General features: G+C 46.8%; 3 protein-coding genes across 9 annotated transcripts in view; 2 read left to right on the top strand and 1 right to left on the bottom strand.

Annotated features, from left to right (window-relative positions):
- UNC80 (unc-80 homolog, NALCN channel complex subunit) overlaps positions 1 to 3,970 on the top strand; it is a 120,450-nt gene extending 116,480 nt beyond the window's left edge. The window contains 1 exon segment of the mRNA XM_033064342.2: positions 833 to 3,970. Within this exon segment, the coding sequence (XP_032920233.1) occupies positions 833 to 1,102 (270 nt within the window). The 3' untranslated portion in view covers positions 1,103 to 3,970.
- A 366-nt stretch (positions 3,971 to 4,336) lies between these two features.
- Positions 4,337 to 6,835, top strand: RPE (ribulose-5-phosphate-3-epimerase). Of its 3 annotated transcripts, none has more exons than XM_033064478.2 (6): positions 4,337 to 4,481; positions 4,626 to 4,705; positions 4,785 to 4,924; positions 5,486 to 5,620; positions 5,767 to 5,853; positions 6,276 to 6,835. In XM_033064478.2, the coding sequence occupies exons 3-6, from the start codon at positions 4,787 to 4,789 to the stop codon at positions 6,396 to 6,398; spliced, it is 483 nt and encodes a 160-aa protein (XP_032920369.1). In that variant the 5' UTR covers positions 4,337 to 4,481; positions 4,626 to 4,705; positions 4,785 to 4,786; the 3' UTR covers positions 6,399 to 6,835. The 3 variants fall into 3 exon arrangements, with proteins under 3 accessions (XP_032920369.1, XP_032920366.1, XP_032920368.1); XM_033064475.2 differs by having other exon boundaries at positions 4,337 to 4,492; XM_033064477.2 differs by having other exon boundaries at positions 4,337 to 4,492; positions 6,280 to 6,376.
- Positions 6,836 to 8,905: 2,070 nt separating this feature from the next.
- Positions 8,906 to 13,060, bottom strand: part of KANSL1L (KAT8 regulatory NSL complex subunit 1 like) — a 63,537-nt gene continuing 59,382 nt past the window's right edge. For 4 of the 5 annotated variants that reach the window (XM_033064471.1, XM_033064474.1, XM_033064473.2 and 1 more), the window contains exon 15: positions 8,906 to 12,530. In XM_033064471.1, the coding sequence (XP_032920362.1) occupies positions 12,282 to 12,530 (249 nt within the window). In that variant the 3' untranslated portion in view covers positions 8,906 to 12,281. The remainder of the gene's footprint in view (positions 12,531 to 13,060) is intronic. The other variant, XR_004418436.1, reaches the window with a different exon arrangement.

The following is a 13,060-nucleotide window of genomic DNA, read 5'->3' as shown; positions in this document are numbered from 1 at the left end:
ATATTTTCTGCATCTTCTCTTTCTGTCTTCCCATGACGTAGAGTGTCCTTCGGGATCTAATCACCAAGGCAAACTGTACTCAACAGGTTTTTACAGCTTCCTCCCTGAGAGATGCCTCCTTAAGGAAAGAATCCATCAAAGCCTCAGGACTGTTTAAGCATCACATTGCCAAAGAAATTGCTTGTCCAACATTTTTGTGTGTTGGACCCTACTGAGGATGGTGCAGGGACAATCTCACTCATCCCTTCAACACATCAGTGACATTGAGATCGCTTTTATATGCCCAGATATCCATTGTCTTTTGAGGTTATGTCCTTTGCCATAAACAAATGATCTCTGTCTTATGAATCACAGAATGAATCACAGAATGGTTTGGACTCATTCCACCCCATGCCATGGTCAGGGATACCTTCCACTATACCAGGTTGCTCCAAGCTCTGTCTAGCTCGGCCTTGAACGCTTCCAGGGATGGGGCAGTGATAGCTTCTTTGGGAAACCTTTTCCAGTGCCTCACTATCCTCAGTATAAAGAATTTTTTCCTAATATCTAATATAAACCTACTCTGCTTGAAGCCATATGCTAAAAAAGATAAAATGAGGGAGTGTTAATGCCTCAAATCAGATAACCTTTCTGGTGACTGATGCAAATTTGATTCACCAGCAAAAATATATTGTTAGGTGTAATTTTAAGGAATTTATAACCTGCAAGTGCCTGGTTCTTTACTAAAATGTGTATCTGAATGAAAAAGTACTTTACAGACCTTTCTTTCCTTTTTTCCCCCCTCTCCCTCCTGCTTTCTCTGAGCCTGACCACCAGCTCTCCTCAACTGCAGAGCGAGGCACTCTCTGCTGAGGAGGAGAAGGAGAAAGAGGAGGGCTTGGAGTCCCGGCCAGCAACAGCACAGAGCACCCCGCCCACCCAGCTCTCTGACACGGAGGACTACGCTGGCCTGGAGACCACCAGCCTGCTGCAGCATGGGGACACTGTCCTGCACATCAGCGAGGACAATGGCATGGAGAATCCTTTGCTGGCTACTCACTTCAGCTTCACGCACGTGGAGCTTGGCGAGACCGACGTTGATCTAGATGAATCTCATGTTTAACTCTTGGGGAAGTACAGCCGTGGGAGGAGGAAGGAAATGTGTACCTTTCCTTAAGAGTTCCCTGCTAAACAGTAACTAATTCAAACGAGCACTTTATTATCCCAAAGCAGGAAATAGCTATCAGCCGGTTGCTATAGACTGGCAAATTTCTGTTTGTGAGATCTCTTTTCAGTTCAGGGCAGGACCACAGGAACCAAGAATTTGGACAGAACCCTCAGGATAGGGGTGTGTGGGCAAACGTGGTCCACAGAGCCCTGATCTGGCAGCCATGTACTGTGATCAGCAGCCTCACTGGGTGATGGGCTGTGAGATAGAGAAGTCTCTTCTGAGACTGTGCCCAAGATTTATTTTTGTAGTGTTTTTGAGAGGAGGGCTATACAGCAGCTGAATCCAAGGCTCTTACACCTTGAAAACAATGACAACACTGACAGAAAGTACCAATCTAAAGCTTGATTTTCTCAGGCCTGAGACCATTGTTTCTAACATGCAGAGCAACGATAAGCACCATAAAGCAATTAGACTTTTTTTTTTTTGGCACTGCAGACTTCAGTTGAGTTTACTTTTGTCTGTTAGTTCCATTCCACTCTGTAAAATATTGCCCTTGTGCTACAAAAATATTTGCTCTGCAAAACTAAATACAGTATATACCATAAGTGCAGGAATGCATGGGCAGGGGCTCAGTGGTCTGCAGGTGGTACAAATAGCCCACACTGTCCTGCTTTAACGTACTGAGCTATTCATTTCCACAGATTTAAAAAAAAAAACCTCCAAGAAACTGCATCTGGAATGTGTGGACCTTCTGGTCCCAAGCAGCTGCTCCCCTGATGCTGTTGGATGTATGTAGAGGGATTTAAAGTAAATATTTATATATGGTATTTTCATGTTACTATTATATATAAATATATATGTACATTGTAAACAAAAGATGGATATTGCAGGGCAGAAACTGAGAAAGAATCTATTTTTGGCATGCTGAGATTGTATTTTAAAAGGTTCCATTTTATGTATGTAATGTTCATGGCTGCAAGTATTAGATAAATGGATGTAACATTTATAGAAAGTGGAGATCCCTGGGGGGATCAGCTGAAGTCAAAGCTGAGTTAGGGGGTTTTGCTGCAGCATCATGGAATTACACTGAAATGTGAATTTAGCCATTAGCTGCTGACAGGCAAACTGCAAAATAGCTGTGAAACAAACCATGAAATCATCAGCAATGCCCAAAGATACCCTTGGGAATCATACCCTGCCTTTTCTGGCTCACGTTAGACTAACTAGAGTTTATAATCATGTCGTTATTGTGCAGATGAAAATGGTTTGGATCACCCTGAGAGTATCTAAAACGTGCTAATCACCACTTTGGCTCCCAAGGGCTTGCAGTTTGGACACACACATCATAAACCAGCCTTACTAAGGAGGGAAATGATCTCCTTCTGGCCATCTCCAGAGACAGGACTCACAGCTCTCCTCACCGGCTCTGAAATAGCCGTACCCTGTGGACGGCTGTCTTGCTGCTCCAGTGCAGCACCAGGTTTTCCTGGGGCTAAGACAATTAACTGCACCCCTGACAGCAGGTTTCAGCCTGGGAAGCCCAGGAGCTTTAGGCTGTGCTGCCTGGCATTTGCCAAATGCTCACATTTGACAGGAGCTGTGCACACCAGTCTGGGCAGGGAAGTCACTCAAGTTAAACCTCTGAAGAGAGCAAAAGCCATTTTTCTCCCAGGTGCTGAGCATACTCTGCTACCACTCTGTTGGTGAGAGAAGGAGAATCTCAGCATGTCTTGGGAACAGCAGGGCTGAAAAAGTGATTATTTTTATAGTGCACCACCTCTATCCCCCACATATATGGGGCAATATAATGTACAGGTGGTGCTCTAATGCAGCTCCAAAGGGCACCTGTCATCCAAGAGAGGTGACAGTGTCCCGATGGATGTCCTGGATAACAAACTGTTTCCTCTGCTGATCAAACATGCTTTTATCTTCTTAGTGCCAGCTACCTGTAGGATGCTGCTTTAGATTAGCTCCTGGCTCAGAGGTCACTCCAAGAATTGCTGAATTCCAGATGTTTTGTTATTAATACTGACGCACAAATGAGAAAACTACTCATAGCTTCACTTTCAAGTCCCAAGGCAGGTTTGCTCACTGGCAGTCTGAGGGGGAGGAAAGCTTCAGACATGGCCGAGTGAACAGCTGGGACACAACACCTACAGAATTCATGGTGCACTTTACAGAGTGACCTTTTCTGCAGAAAATGAGGAAGCATCTTCCTTAATGAAAAGTGGAGGCCTTCCCACAGTACTCTACTCTAGAGGTGACAAAATAACTGTGATTTATTTCATTTAATTCAGTGTCTGTAACTTTCAAGTTTCCACTGTCACAGGTGAATCCACAGTAGTAAGCCATAGCAAAGACTAAAATGCCTCTTTTTAATGTCTACCCTACTAGAAATCAATGCAACTTATAAATGATGTTATCTGTAATGTAGTTTTATCCAGGTGGCTGGGCAGCTGGCTTTGGTTTTGTGGAATGATTGTTGGGAGGTGGCACAGACAGGCCAGCCCGTCAGCCTGACTTCCCATGTGTTTTACTGTCATATCAGCTGCATTTAATGCCGTCCTGATGAGTGGCATACCAAGTACTTTGGCTGGGTTGTGCTTTCCTCCAGTATCTCCGTACCAGAACTGGTGTTCTTTCTGCTGTGAAGACATACGATGCTGCTTTCCATAGTGTTAGAGCCTTAAGCGCATGTCGTGTTCAGCAATGTCCGGCTGTGCCTGTCTTGTCCACGTGTCAGTCGCTCCCGTTGCCTCAGCATTTTATGCAAACGTTGTCCCGAGGATTAAATATAAAGGAACGACGGCAAAGGACAGAGTTCTGTGTCTGAGCCTGTTGCATAACACGGTCGGTCTCTGGCGCTCCGAAGGGTTTCAGTGCGCGGTTTAGTCCCGGGATCCCCACAGCGCTCGTTAATGTTTTACCTCTGCTCCGGGCCTGGCGCGGGCTGCTGCGGCAAAGGGCTGTGGCTCTGGCGTGGGGCTGCACCTGTGCTTGGGGGGACAAAATACACCTCGCTGGGAATTTAGAACCAGCGACACAAGGATTATTACTATTATTATTATTATTTCTGCCAGTTTGGGAGCCAGGCTGCCGCGTCAGCGCGGCCGGGAGGGCGGAGCAGCGGCCCCAAGATGGCGGCGGCGGCGGCACCGCCCCGGCCCAGCCCCGCCCGCCCGGCCCTGCCCCTGTCCCGGCAGCAGCCGCGGCCGCAGCGATGGCGTCGGGGTGTCGGATCGGTCCCTCCATCCTCAACAGCGACCTGGCGGCGCTGGGCGCCGAGTGCAGTCGCATGCTGGACTGCGGGGCCGACTACCTGCACCTGGATGTAATGGACGGGTAACGCCGGGGACGGGCGGGAGCGGCCGGGCCGGGCCGGGCCGGGGGCGCGGGGGGCGGGCGGAGTAGCCCGCCTCTCCCGGCCGGCACGGGGTAACCTGTGGGCGGGCGCGTCTCTCTCTTCGGCCCCAAGACACTTCGTCCCGAACATCACCTTCGGCCACCCCGTCGTGGAGAGCCTGCGCAAGCGGCTGGGCCAGGAGCCTTTCTTCGGTAAGGGCCGGGGGCTGCGGGCCGCTGCCCCTCCGGCGGCGGGACTCGGCCCCACTGCCCGCTCGCTCTGCTCTTCCAGACATGCACATGATGGTGGCCGCGCCAGAGCAGTGGGTGAAGCCCATGGCAGTGGCTGGTGCAAACCAGTACACCTTCCATCTAGAAGCGACAGACAATCCCGGGGCACTGATAAAGGACATCCGGGAGAATGGGATGAAGGTGAGGGAGAGCACACTGCGCTCTGCTTTAACTAACCTGGGACTGCCTTGCTGGCAGGTGACCAGTGATAGCATCCGAGGGGACGGCCTGCAGCTGTGCCAAGGGAGCTTTGGGCTGCATTATCAGGAGAAGGCTCTGCCCCCAGAGAGGGTCGGGCGGTGGGCAGGCTCCCCATGGAATGGTCCCAGCCCCAAGGCTGCCGGAGCTCCAGGCACAGGGTGGGATTGGTGGGGATCTGTGCAGGGCCAGGAGTTGACCTTCATGAGCCTTGTAGGTTCCTTCCAACTCAGGATACTTTGATTCCATGATTTTATGAAAGACTCATTGTTGCCACTTCAGGTGGTCTAGGATTGGCACATGTAGCCCAAACACGCTGTGAATGTAGTCAGTCTTCAATTCTGGTGGAGAAAATTCGGAATTTTTAAATAAAGAAGCCCATTCTTCCTGCCATTACACAGTTGCGTAATTACTTCCCTAGGAATCTGTACTGAGCTTAGGCCAGTCTTGCCCTGAGGTGCACTAATCCTAAAGTGCACTTGGATTTGGCTTCCCTTCGTGCAGGTTGGCTTGGCCATCAAGCCTGGCACTACAGTTGAACAATTGGCACCTTGGGCCAATCAGATAGACATGGCTTTGGTGATGACGGTAGAACCTGGGTTCGGAGGACAGAAATTTATGGAAGACATGATGCCAAAGGTAAACTATGTTTCTCTTTCCTTGTTTATTGAGCTAAAAGCTGATTAACAGTAGGGAGTATAATGCTAAAATAGATAAACCTTGTCTAGTTGTGTAAGAAGCTCTAGGTGGAAACTCAGCGCCCACATTTATATCTGGTTCCTCAGGTTCAGTGGCTGAGGACACAGTTTCCCTCCTTGGATATAGAGGTGGATGGAGGAGTTGGGCCTGACACCATCCATAAGTGTGCAGAGGTAAGAGGTTGCAGCAGAGCAGCATTCTCAGTCACTGTGCTGAGAGACTTATCAACTCCCAGAAAATAAAACTTAGGAGAAATTTTTAGTTTTCAGAGTGAACCGTAAAACACATTGTATATCAAAATCTCTTTGGGGTCTAATACTGTGCCTTTTTTAAAATAATAGCTATTGAAGCCTCCCCTAAGCTAAAGATGTTTGTTCCTTTTATGTTACTGTAAATAGGAGCAATGTAATGAAGAAATTATGTATTTGGGGAAGTTTTTGAACTTGGGTTTTCTGAACTGGATTTGGGGTTGTATTTAGAGGTATGTCACCTGTGTCCCACTTGTTTGCACACACAGAATTCACAGCCTCCAATGTTTTAGAAGCGAGCTGCAGGCAGTGGCTCTGTGTCTGAGCAGGTGTTTGATGTTTTCCAGGCAGGTGCCAATATGATTGTGTCTGGCAGCGCCATTATGAAGAGTGCAGACCCGAGGTCTGTGATCAACCTCCTCAGGAACGTGTGTTCAGAAGCAGCCCAGAAGCGCAGTCTGGACCGATGAGACCTGCCCAAGCTGTGTTCCACAAGGCTCTGGGCATGCAGGAGAACCCTCTTCTCGTGCATAAGCGAGGGCTGGACGAACACCAACTGCAGAAACATCTTGCTGCTGAACAGAGGAATCATTCCTTCACTGCAATGAAGCGAGCAGCAGTGAGAAACACTCTAGCTGTCTTTCAGGGTTGGAAATGCAATGGTTTGAACCTGTCTCTTGATTTTGTGGAGGCTAATTTTGTGGCACGACCTCTAATGCTGACTGGATTGAACAACAGTCAGTTTGTTGCTTGCTAGAAGAGTGTAGCATTACCACAAGAATCTCTCTTGTGGAAGACTCTTAAATCAAACTGCCTTCTGCTGTCTGTATTTTGTCATTTGATCTGTGCATTCCTACAAAACTTTTCCACTACTGCATTAAACACCTTGGTGTGTTAAGTTCTTTAAGCTGACTGTCATAAATGAGTGGGTTTAGGAGTAAGGTTAAGGAAAATGCAGCTTAAGAGGGCTAAAAAAAAAATCCCAGTGATGGTAGAAATGTTCCTGTCCTTTGCCTCTATTGCATTGGAAGTTCATGGCCTACAGAAATCCAGCATCAAAAGTCAGTGCAGCATCTTTACCAGATCACAAAGTGGGGACTATCTTCTCACTTACCTTTCAAATGGCCAGTTAAGACAGCTGTCTCTGAAATTCCTGGAAGTGATGGAATTCCTCAGAAGACTGTTGCTTTAATACTCTTCAGATAAGTAAAAATCTTTATTTTGCTCCACAATCTCCTTGGTTTGTAGGTATGTCTGAGTAAAGGATTAAGACGGTAATGTACAGAGAGGGCAGCTGCTGCAGAGATGTGTATATTTAAATGGGTCTGTAAAACAGCTTGTGAACCAAATAGTTATCAGTCCTTCAATTTGCTGTGTCCACAGGCCTGGCCTGATTTGGCACATGAAAGGTGAGTTACAGTGCTCTAGAGGAAGACTGAGCAGGCCATTTTTTGGTACACCTGTCTCCCATAGCTCTAGCTGGCATTGTTGGCTCTTAAATGTTTCATGAGATTCTGTGTGGTATTTTTTTCCCTGTGAGTTGCAATTACAGAAGGGTTGCAAACAGTCTGCTGCCTTAGGGGGCCAGTCCATTTTCACAGGGTGAAAGTCAGGTGTTTTCTCTTTGCAGCAACATTAGTAGGTGTCACCTGGCAGGTGCTGAGGCAGTGCTGGAGCTGTGCAGCCCTTCTGAGCCCAGGCCCTGTGAGGTGCCCCACAGTGAGGGCCACTGCCCTTGGGAAGCAGGAGGAGCTAAGGCCAGTTATCACTCTAGACAAGTACCTCAAATAGCTGAGCTGCCACGTTTTTTCTGTGTGGTTAACTGTGGTTTAGGTGAACAAACACTGCTTCCTGTTTCCACTTGCAACCCCATTTGGGAATTAGCACGAGAAAAATGGTGTTGTCTGGACCTGTTGTACTGAGAGATATTTCAGAAGAGGTTTCCAAAAGCAAGCTTGGCCATGAAATGCTGTAGTCCCAAAGGCTGTTGGGTGTGTGTTAGAGGAGCTTATCCATGCTTCTGGAAACAACTAGCACAGTTTAATGTATGCAGAGACAAACAGTCATGGCTGTGGTAGCTAAAATGCAGGCTGGACAGGTACCAGCTACAAGGAAAATGCTAGTTCAGGATGTGGAGTCTGGCTTTTCATGCTACTGAAAGCAGTAGGACAACAGCTGTAGTATACTAACCTCCTGCAGTTGAGTGTAAACTGGATTGAAAGGGTGGGTAACCAAACTCTGCTTTTTTCCTAATTAATTTGGGGGTGACATCCAAGTTGTGCTAGTTAATTGATAGTTCTAGGCTCTGTGGAACTTTATGCTATGTTCTCTGTTCATAGGTTGTGGCCATTTTGTGATTGTTTTAAGGATGGCAAGTTTGCACTTGCATTGACTCCTGGGTTAGGAGTGTTGTGGGAGAGACATTACACCCATGAAGTAAAATTATTTTATTGCTTCTGTCTGTCACCCAGATGGGTTTATGCAGGTGACTCCTGCTGCAACAGCTTTTACACATCTAAGGTTAAATCTGTTAGTGACCATGTCCATGAAGTCACATTCACATTATGAATGATTCTTGTTCTTTAATGCTTAAGACTGTTAGTTTCTCACCTGTGTCCATTTACAGAAGTGATCTGTGTGGGTCCTGTACTCAGTAACAAGCCTTGAGTCCCAGGACTGGAACTGAGTGCTGACATGAAAACCCAGAGAGCTGCCTGCATGGTTTCCCCAGGCCCATTAGAATAAACCCCAGACCCATTAGATGTTGCAATCCTCTGACAGAGGAGAGCACAGCCTGTTGTGTTGAGGCACATGGTCTGGAGTGGTCCAGAGTGATCTGACAGCACAGGTCTGTCTGAACTGGAAAACAGGATAAAAACAACTCGGACAGATCCGAGTCATGCTGGGCTTGCACGTGCTGCACAGGATGGTACAGCCCACAGCCCTGAGTGAGATAAAACACTGCAGGAGACACACACAGAGCTTAGTTTTAATAGAGCTTAAAAATTCTTACTTGTACTTACATGCCATTAAGGTCCTGGATGCAGAGATGAAGCATTTTAAACCCTCATAGCAGCAGGAAGCAGAGCATAAATGGTGTTAAAAAAATGCCTCTATTGAACATGGTAAATAAAGCACATGGGAAATGGCTTTGTGCAGCTGCAAACACCCACTTTCATGCGTGGGGGGGCCTTGCTGCATTATGTTTTAAGTTGGTTTCTCACAGTCAGTCTTTGTAATACCCTTCAGCCACAGCAGTAGGAGCAGCACTAACAGTTGTTGTCATAGCTTAACAGCCAAAGAGAGGTTGGGTTTTGTCTGGTGCTTCATTTAAAACTTTGAAAAGGAATGGAAACAAGCAAGGCATTCTGCACCTTTTATGGCTTCAAGGATGAGCCTGGCCCTGAGGCCTCGGCCTGCTCCCACAACAGGTACAGCCTCAATACCCCAGCATTCATGCAAAACTGGACTGTCTGGAGGTGGGAGCCCAGTTGTGCCAGGACAGTGGCTGTAGGCAGGAAACCAGTGTGTACCAGTGCTGATTGCAGCTGCTTGCAGTAGAGGGACAAATGAAAGGAGAGGGCTGGTCCTGGAACCAAGTTGAGTTCTGCAAGTTTTTTAACCCTGTCCCAGTACTAAAATGGGACTTGCTGAAAAATCAGGTGCCTCACTGTCTGGAGCCAAGACACACAGTGGAGACAGAGAAGGCAGGGCGCAAGTCTGCAGCTTCTTCAGAACCATCTTGCTTGCCATGCACACAGCAGTGCCCACCTGGAGGTGGGCAGGTGCTAGCCTGTTCCTGGCCCCCTTCTCACTGGAAGGGGAGCCTGCCACACACACTCATCCTGCTCAGCTGATGGCAGAGCCCTGGGCACTGCATGGAACAGCCCTGTACTGGCATTGGGAGGAACAGTTCTGGCACAGCTCCAGCAGCCACAGGGTGCTGTCACAGGCTGCCTAGGCAGCTGTTGAAGAAAGATTTCTGCTGTGAAAGGACTAGGGCAATGACCAAATAGACATTTTGCTTCTGCCTTGTGCCTGCTCCGCATTTCTCTAACTACCCTTTTTATTGCTGTCATGAAGCAATAGCAAGTTCCCACAAGGGCTGGCAAGAACATACAAGAGGGGACACAGCAACTGTGGTTTCCCTTGCTCAGAGCACTGCCTGCCTCTGCAGCCCTGCTGTGAACAAGGTACCAAGCAGCTGCTGTAACCCACAGCAGGGCTGACCCTGCAGTTTGGCACCACAGCAGGGACCTGAACTGCAGTGCAGGGATGCTCTGCAGTTCCCCAGGATGACCAAACTGGGGTAAACCAGCTCCTGTGACACAGGGGGTCTTTGGCCTCCTTTTTAACACCACCTGTTTCCACCCTCCAGTAAAGAAAAACCCTCCTGTAACAGACTGGATTGTATTTCCACTTCCTGGCAGCACTTTCAGGACATGGAAAGCAGCTGGCCTGGCTGGTTTACTTGGTCCGTCCCCTCTCCTAAAGTGTAGGAATTCCTCCCTCTGCCCCAGGGATCAGACAATACAGGAAGCCCATACCTTACAACAAAGCTGGGTGAGAGCTGGTCAGGTCAGGCTTCCTGAGGAGTAGACAGGGATATGGAAAACACCTGCAAAACATCTGAGACACTGACCTTTCAGAAACTTTCACCTGAAATCAGATGCACATGCAGGGCAGGAGAGAGGGCAACACACACCTCTGTACTGAGGCACTGAGGGGGCCCTTGGCCTCACAGCATCAGTACCACAGCAAAGCTGCAGTGGGTTTGCAGGCCAAGCAGAGCTCTATGTCAAGAGGAAGTATTCCTGCTACTTCACTTCTAAAAAGCCATCAAATTCAGACTTTATACAACATATATAGAAATAACTTTTAATTAAAAAAACCAACCTTGCATCAAAGATTATTGTATCAGACATTGAGGCAAGATTCAAGTTTAAGACAAACCAGTGTTAAAAAAGTGTTTAAAAAAATAATCAGAATGTGCAATAAACTACAATGTAGCAATAGGCTGTAGTGTTGAAACTTTACTGAACTGTTTTCATATGCCCAGTGTGTATTTCCTGTCATTTTGACCAAAAAAATAAATTGACACTAAAACTGGGTCATCTGTCCAGTGCCATTCCAGATATTACATATGGAAGAAAACTGCACAAAAAACAGAGACTCCTATTAAATTGCCTTCAACTGTCCTACACAGAAAAACTGCCTGTTGATGGATTATACCTACATTCAATGTTTAATCTTTGTTAATACCTCTTGGGATTGCAGATACATTCCAAGCTATGCTATTTAGATGCAAGTTTAAACAACTTGCCTTTGTTTTCTCACTGTGAATGCATTGGGAAATGCAAAATCTATCCAGAATCACAATGGAAAGCTTTGGGGCTTTTTTTTTATTGCTCTTCAAGACATTAATCATCTTTTCCTTTCCAGCTAGTCACCAAATGTTGGCATACTTACGAGACTCTTAAAAGGCACTGTACAGAAATTGGAACTAGACTTTAACATATTAAAGCAAAGTATTATGAGCCTCATTAGCTACTGAAGGACTAAGGAAGTAAGATGATCCAAACCACAACATTCCATGGGCTGTGTCACTGATTTGGCTCGACCCCTCTTTCCTCCTGTCTCTCCCTCCCCACAGGCCTGAAGTAGAGACCCTGCTTTCTGAGTGTCAGATACATCGACTATGGCAATGCAGTGCGCTACTTCTACCTTATTGCTTGAGGACTTCAATATGAAACATGCCCTAGCACTACTGAGAGCTGACCACATGACTTAAGCTAGGTGCAAGGCTTCCAGATGCCTTAGTTCTCACCTAGCCTTACCTTACACATGCAGTTAGAGAGACAGGTCTTGGCCCCATGGTCATCCCACACAGGAAACTAATCTGAGGCTAACACTTATCCCCGCTATTTTCAAGTAGTTTTTCTGTGTTCAGTTGAAGTTGTTGGATAAGGTAGACAGCATCTCCTGCTGCACCAGAGTCCACTAGAACCAGATATGCATTTGAAAACAAACAAACAGAAAAGGATGATTATTGACAAATGTGGCAATATGACAACAGAAAGTGAATGGTGCCAGCAATTTATGTGCGCCCACTCCCGACATTGGGAATATTAGACTTCCAGCTTGAAATAATTACTTTCTCTTGGGGTTCAGGAAGAAGAAAGTGTTGTCTTTGGGATTTATCCTGCCTGTTACAAAGCAAGAAAGAAAATATATTATATGCAGCTAACATAAAGGTTTTGAATTGTGCTGTCATATGCTGTGTGAACGAGAGATTTTACCTTACACTTCTCTCCACCTTAATTGGCTTTCTTAATGAACCACATTATTCCCTGTCACCTTTGTTTCCTTGTACTGTTGCTTCCCAGGCAAATGCTTTTGCAGTCTTCTGACTCTTGGGTAGATTGTTTTCTTGGTGGATAGCCATTGTCTGGTAAAGCAGTGGGTGTGCCTGGAGTGCAGGGAGAGTTGCTGGGGAAAGTTGCACTTGACATTTCAGTCTGATTCGTTACTTGATCTTGGCACAGTAAAGCTTCTACCTCTTCATCTTTGAGTGGAAAAACTCGAAGTTCCCACAGCCCAGACTGAAAGGAAGCAGAAGAGTAGGAGTGAGGGTGAAAAAAGAGTATAGAGGATAAAAAGGGATTTCAGTTGAGTCTGAACTGATTAACAGTGTGCAGAATCATGTGCTATCAAGTAACAAACAAGTGTCTATCTTTACAGTGTATGCAGGGCTCTTCAGATAAAGAATACAACACTGCCAGGCACCAAGATGTAAGCTGGCTGCATAAGGTTTTGAACTAGTAATAGATTACCCTTGAAGAGGCAAGGAAAACTCTTTTCCACAATGCCAGACCATCAAGCCCCAATGACCAGGCCTGTCTGGAACCCTGGCCAACAGCCCTGAAAAAAACCCCAGCCTGAACCCAGTCCCTCCAGATTTCCCTCAAAAACATGTGCCATGTGTACTGAGCAGTGAAACTTTTACTTGTTGACAGATCTGGGGTTAATTTACAAAGCACAGCAATGCAGTTCTAAACAGGAGTACTATGTTCATTGCACATTAACTTGGGTGACAGCCTAAGATTCTGATCAGTGAGACAGGACAGTATCT

This window comes from Catharus ustulatus, chromosome 7, assembly GCF_009819885.2.
Source record: "Catharus ustulatus isolate bCatUst1 chromosome 7, bCatUst1.pri.v2, whole genome shotgun sequence".
Taxonomy (NCBI): domain Eukaryota; kingdom Metazoa; phylum Chordata; class Aves; order Passeriformes; family Turdidae; genus Catharus; species Catharus ustulatus.
Note: the sequence above shows the minus strand (reverse complement) of the source record. Positions and strands in the feature narration are given on the sequence as shown.

What these genes read in the sequence shown, in the direction of transcription:
- RPE (XM_033064475.2), top strand. Translation starts at nt 4,371, where the DNA reads ATGGCGTCGGGGTGTCGGATCGGTCCCTCCATCCTCAACAGCGACCTG. An exon ending in TCCGGGAGAATGGGATGAAG is followed by an intron (nt 4,925 to 5,485) that starts GTGAGGGAGAGC and finishes CCCTTCGTGCAG; the next exon opens with GTTGGCTTGGCCATCAAGCC. An exon ending in TGGAAGACATGATGCCAAAG is followed by an intron (nt 5,621 to 5,766) that starts GTAAACTATGTT and finishes CTGGTTCCTCAG; the next exon opens with GTTCAGTGGCTGAGGACACA.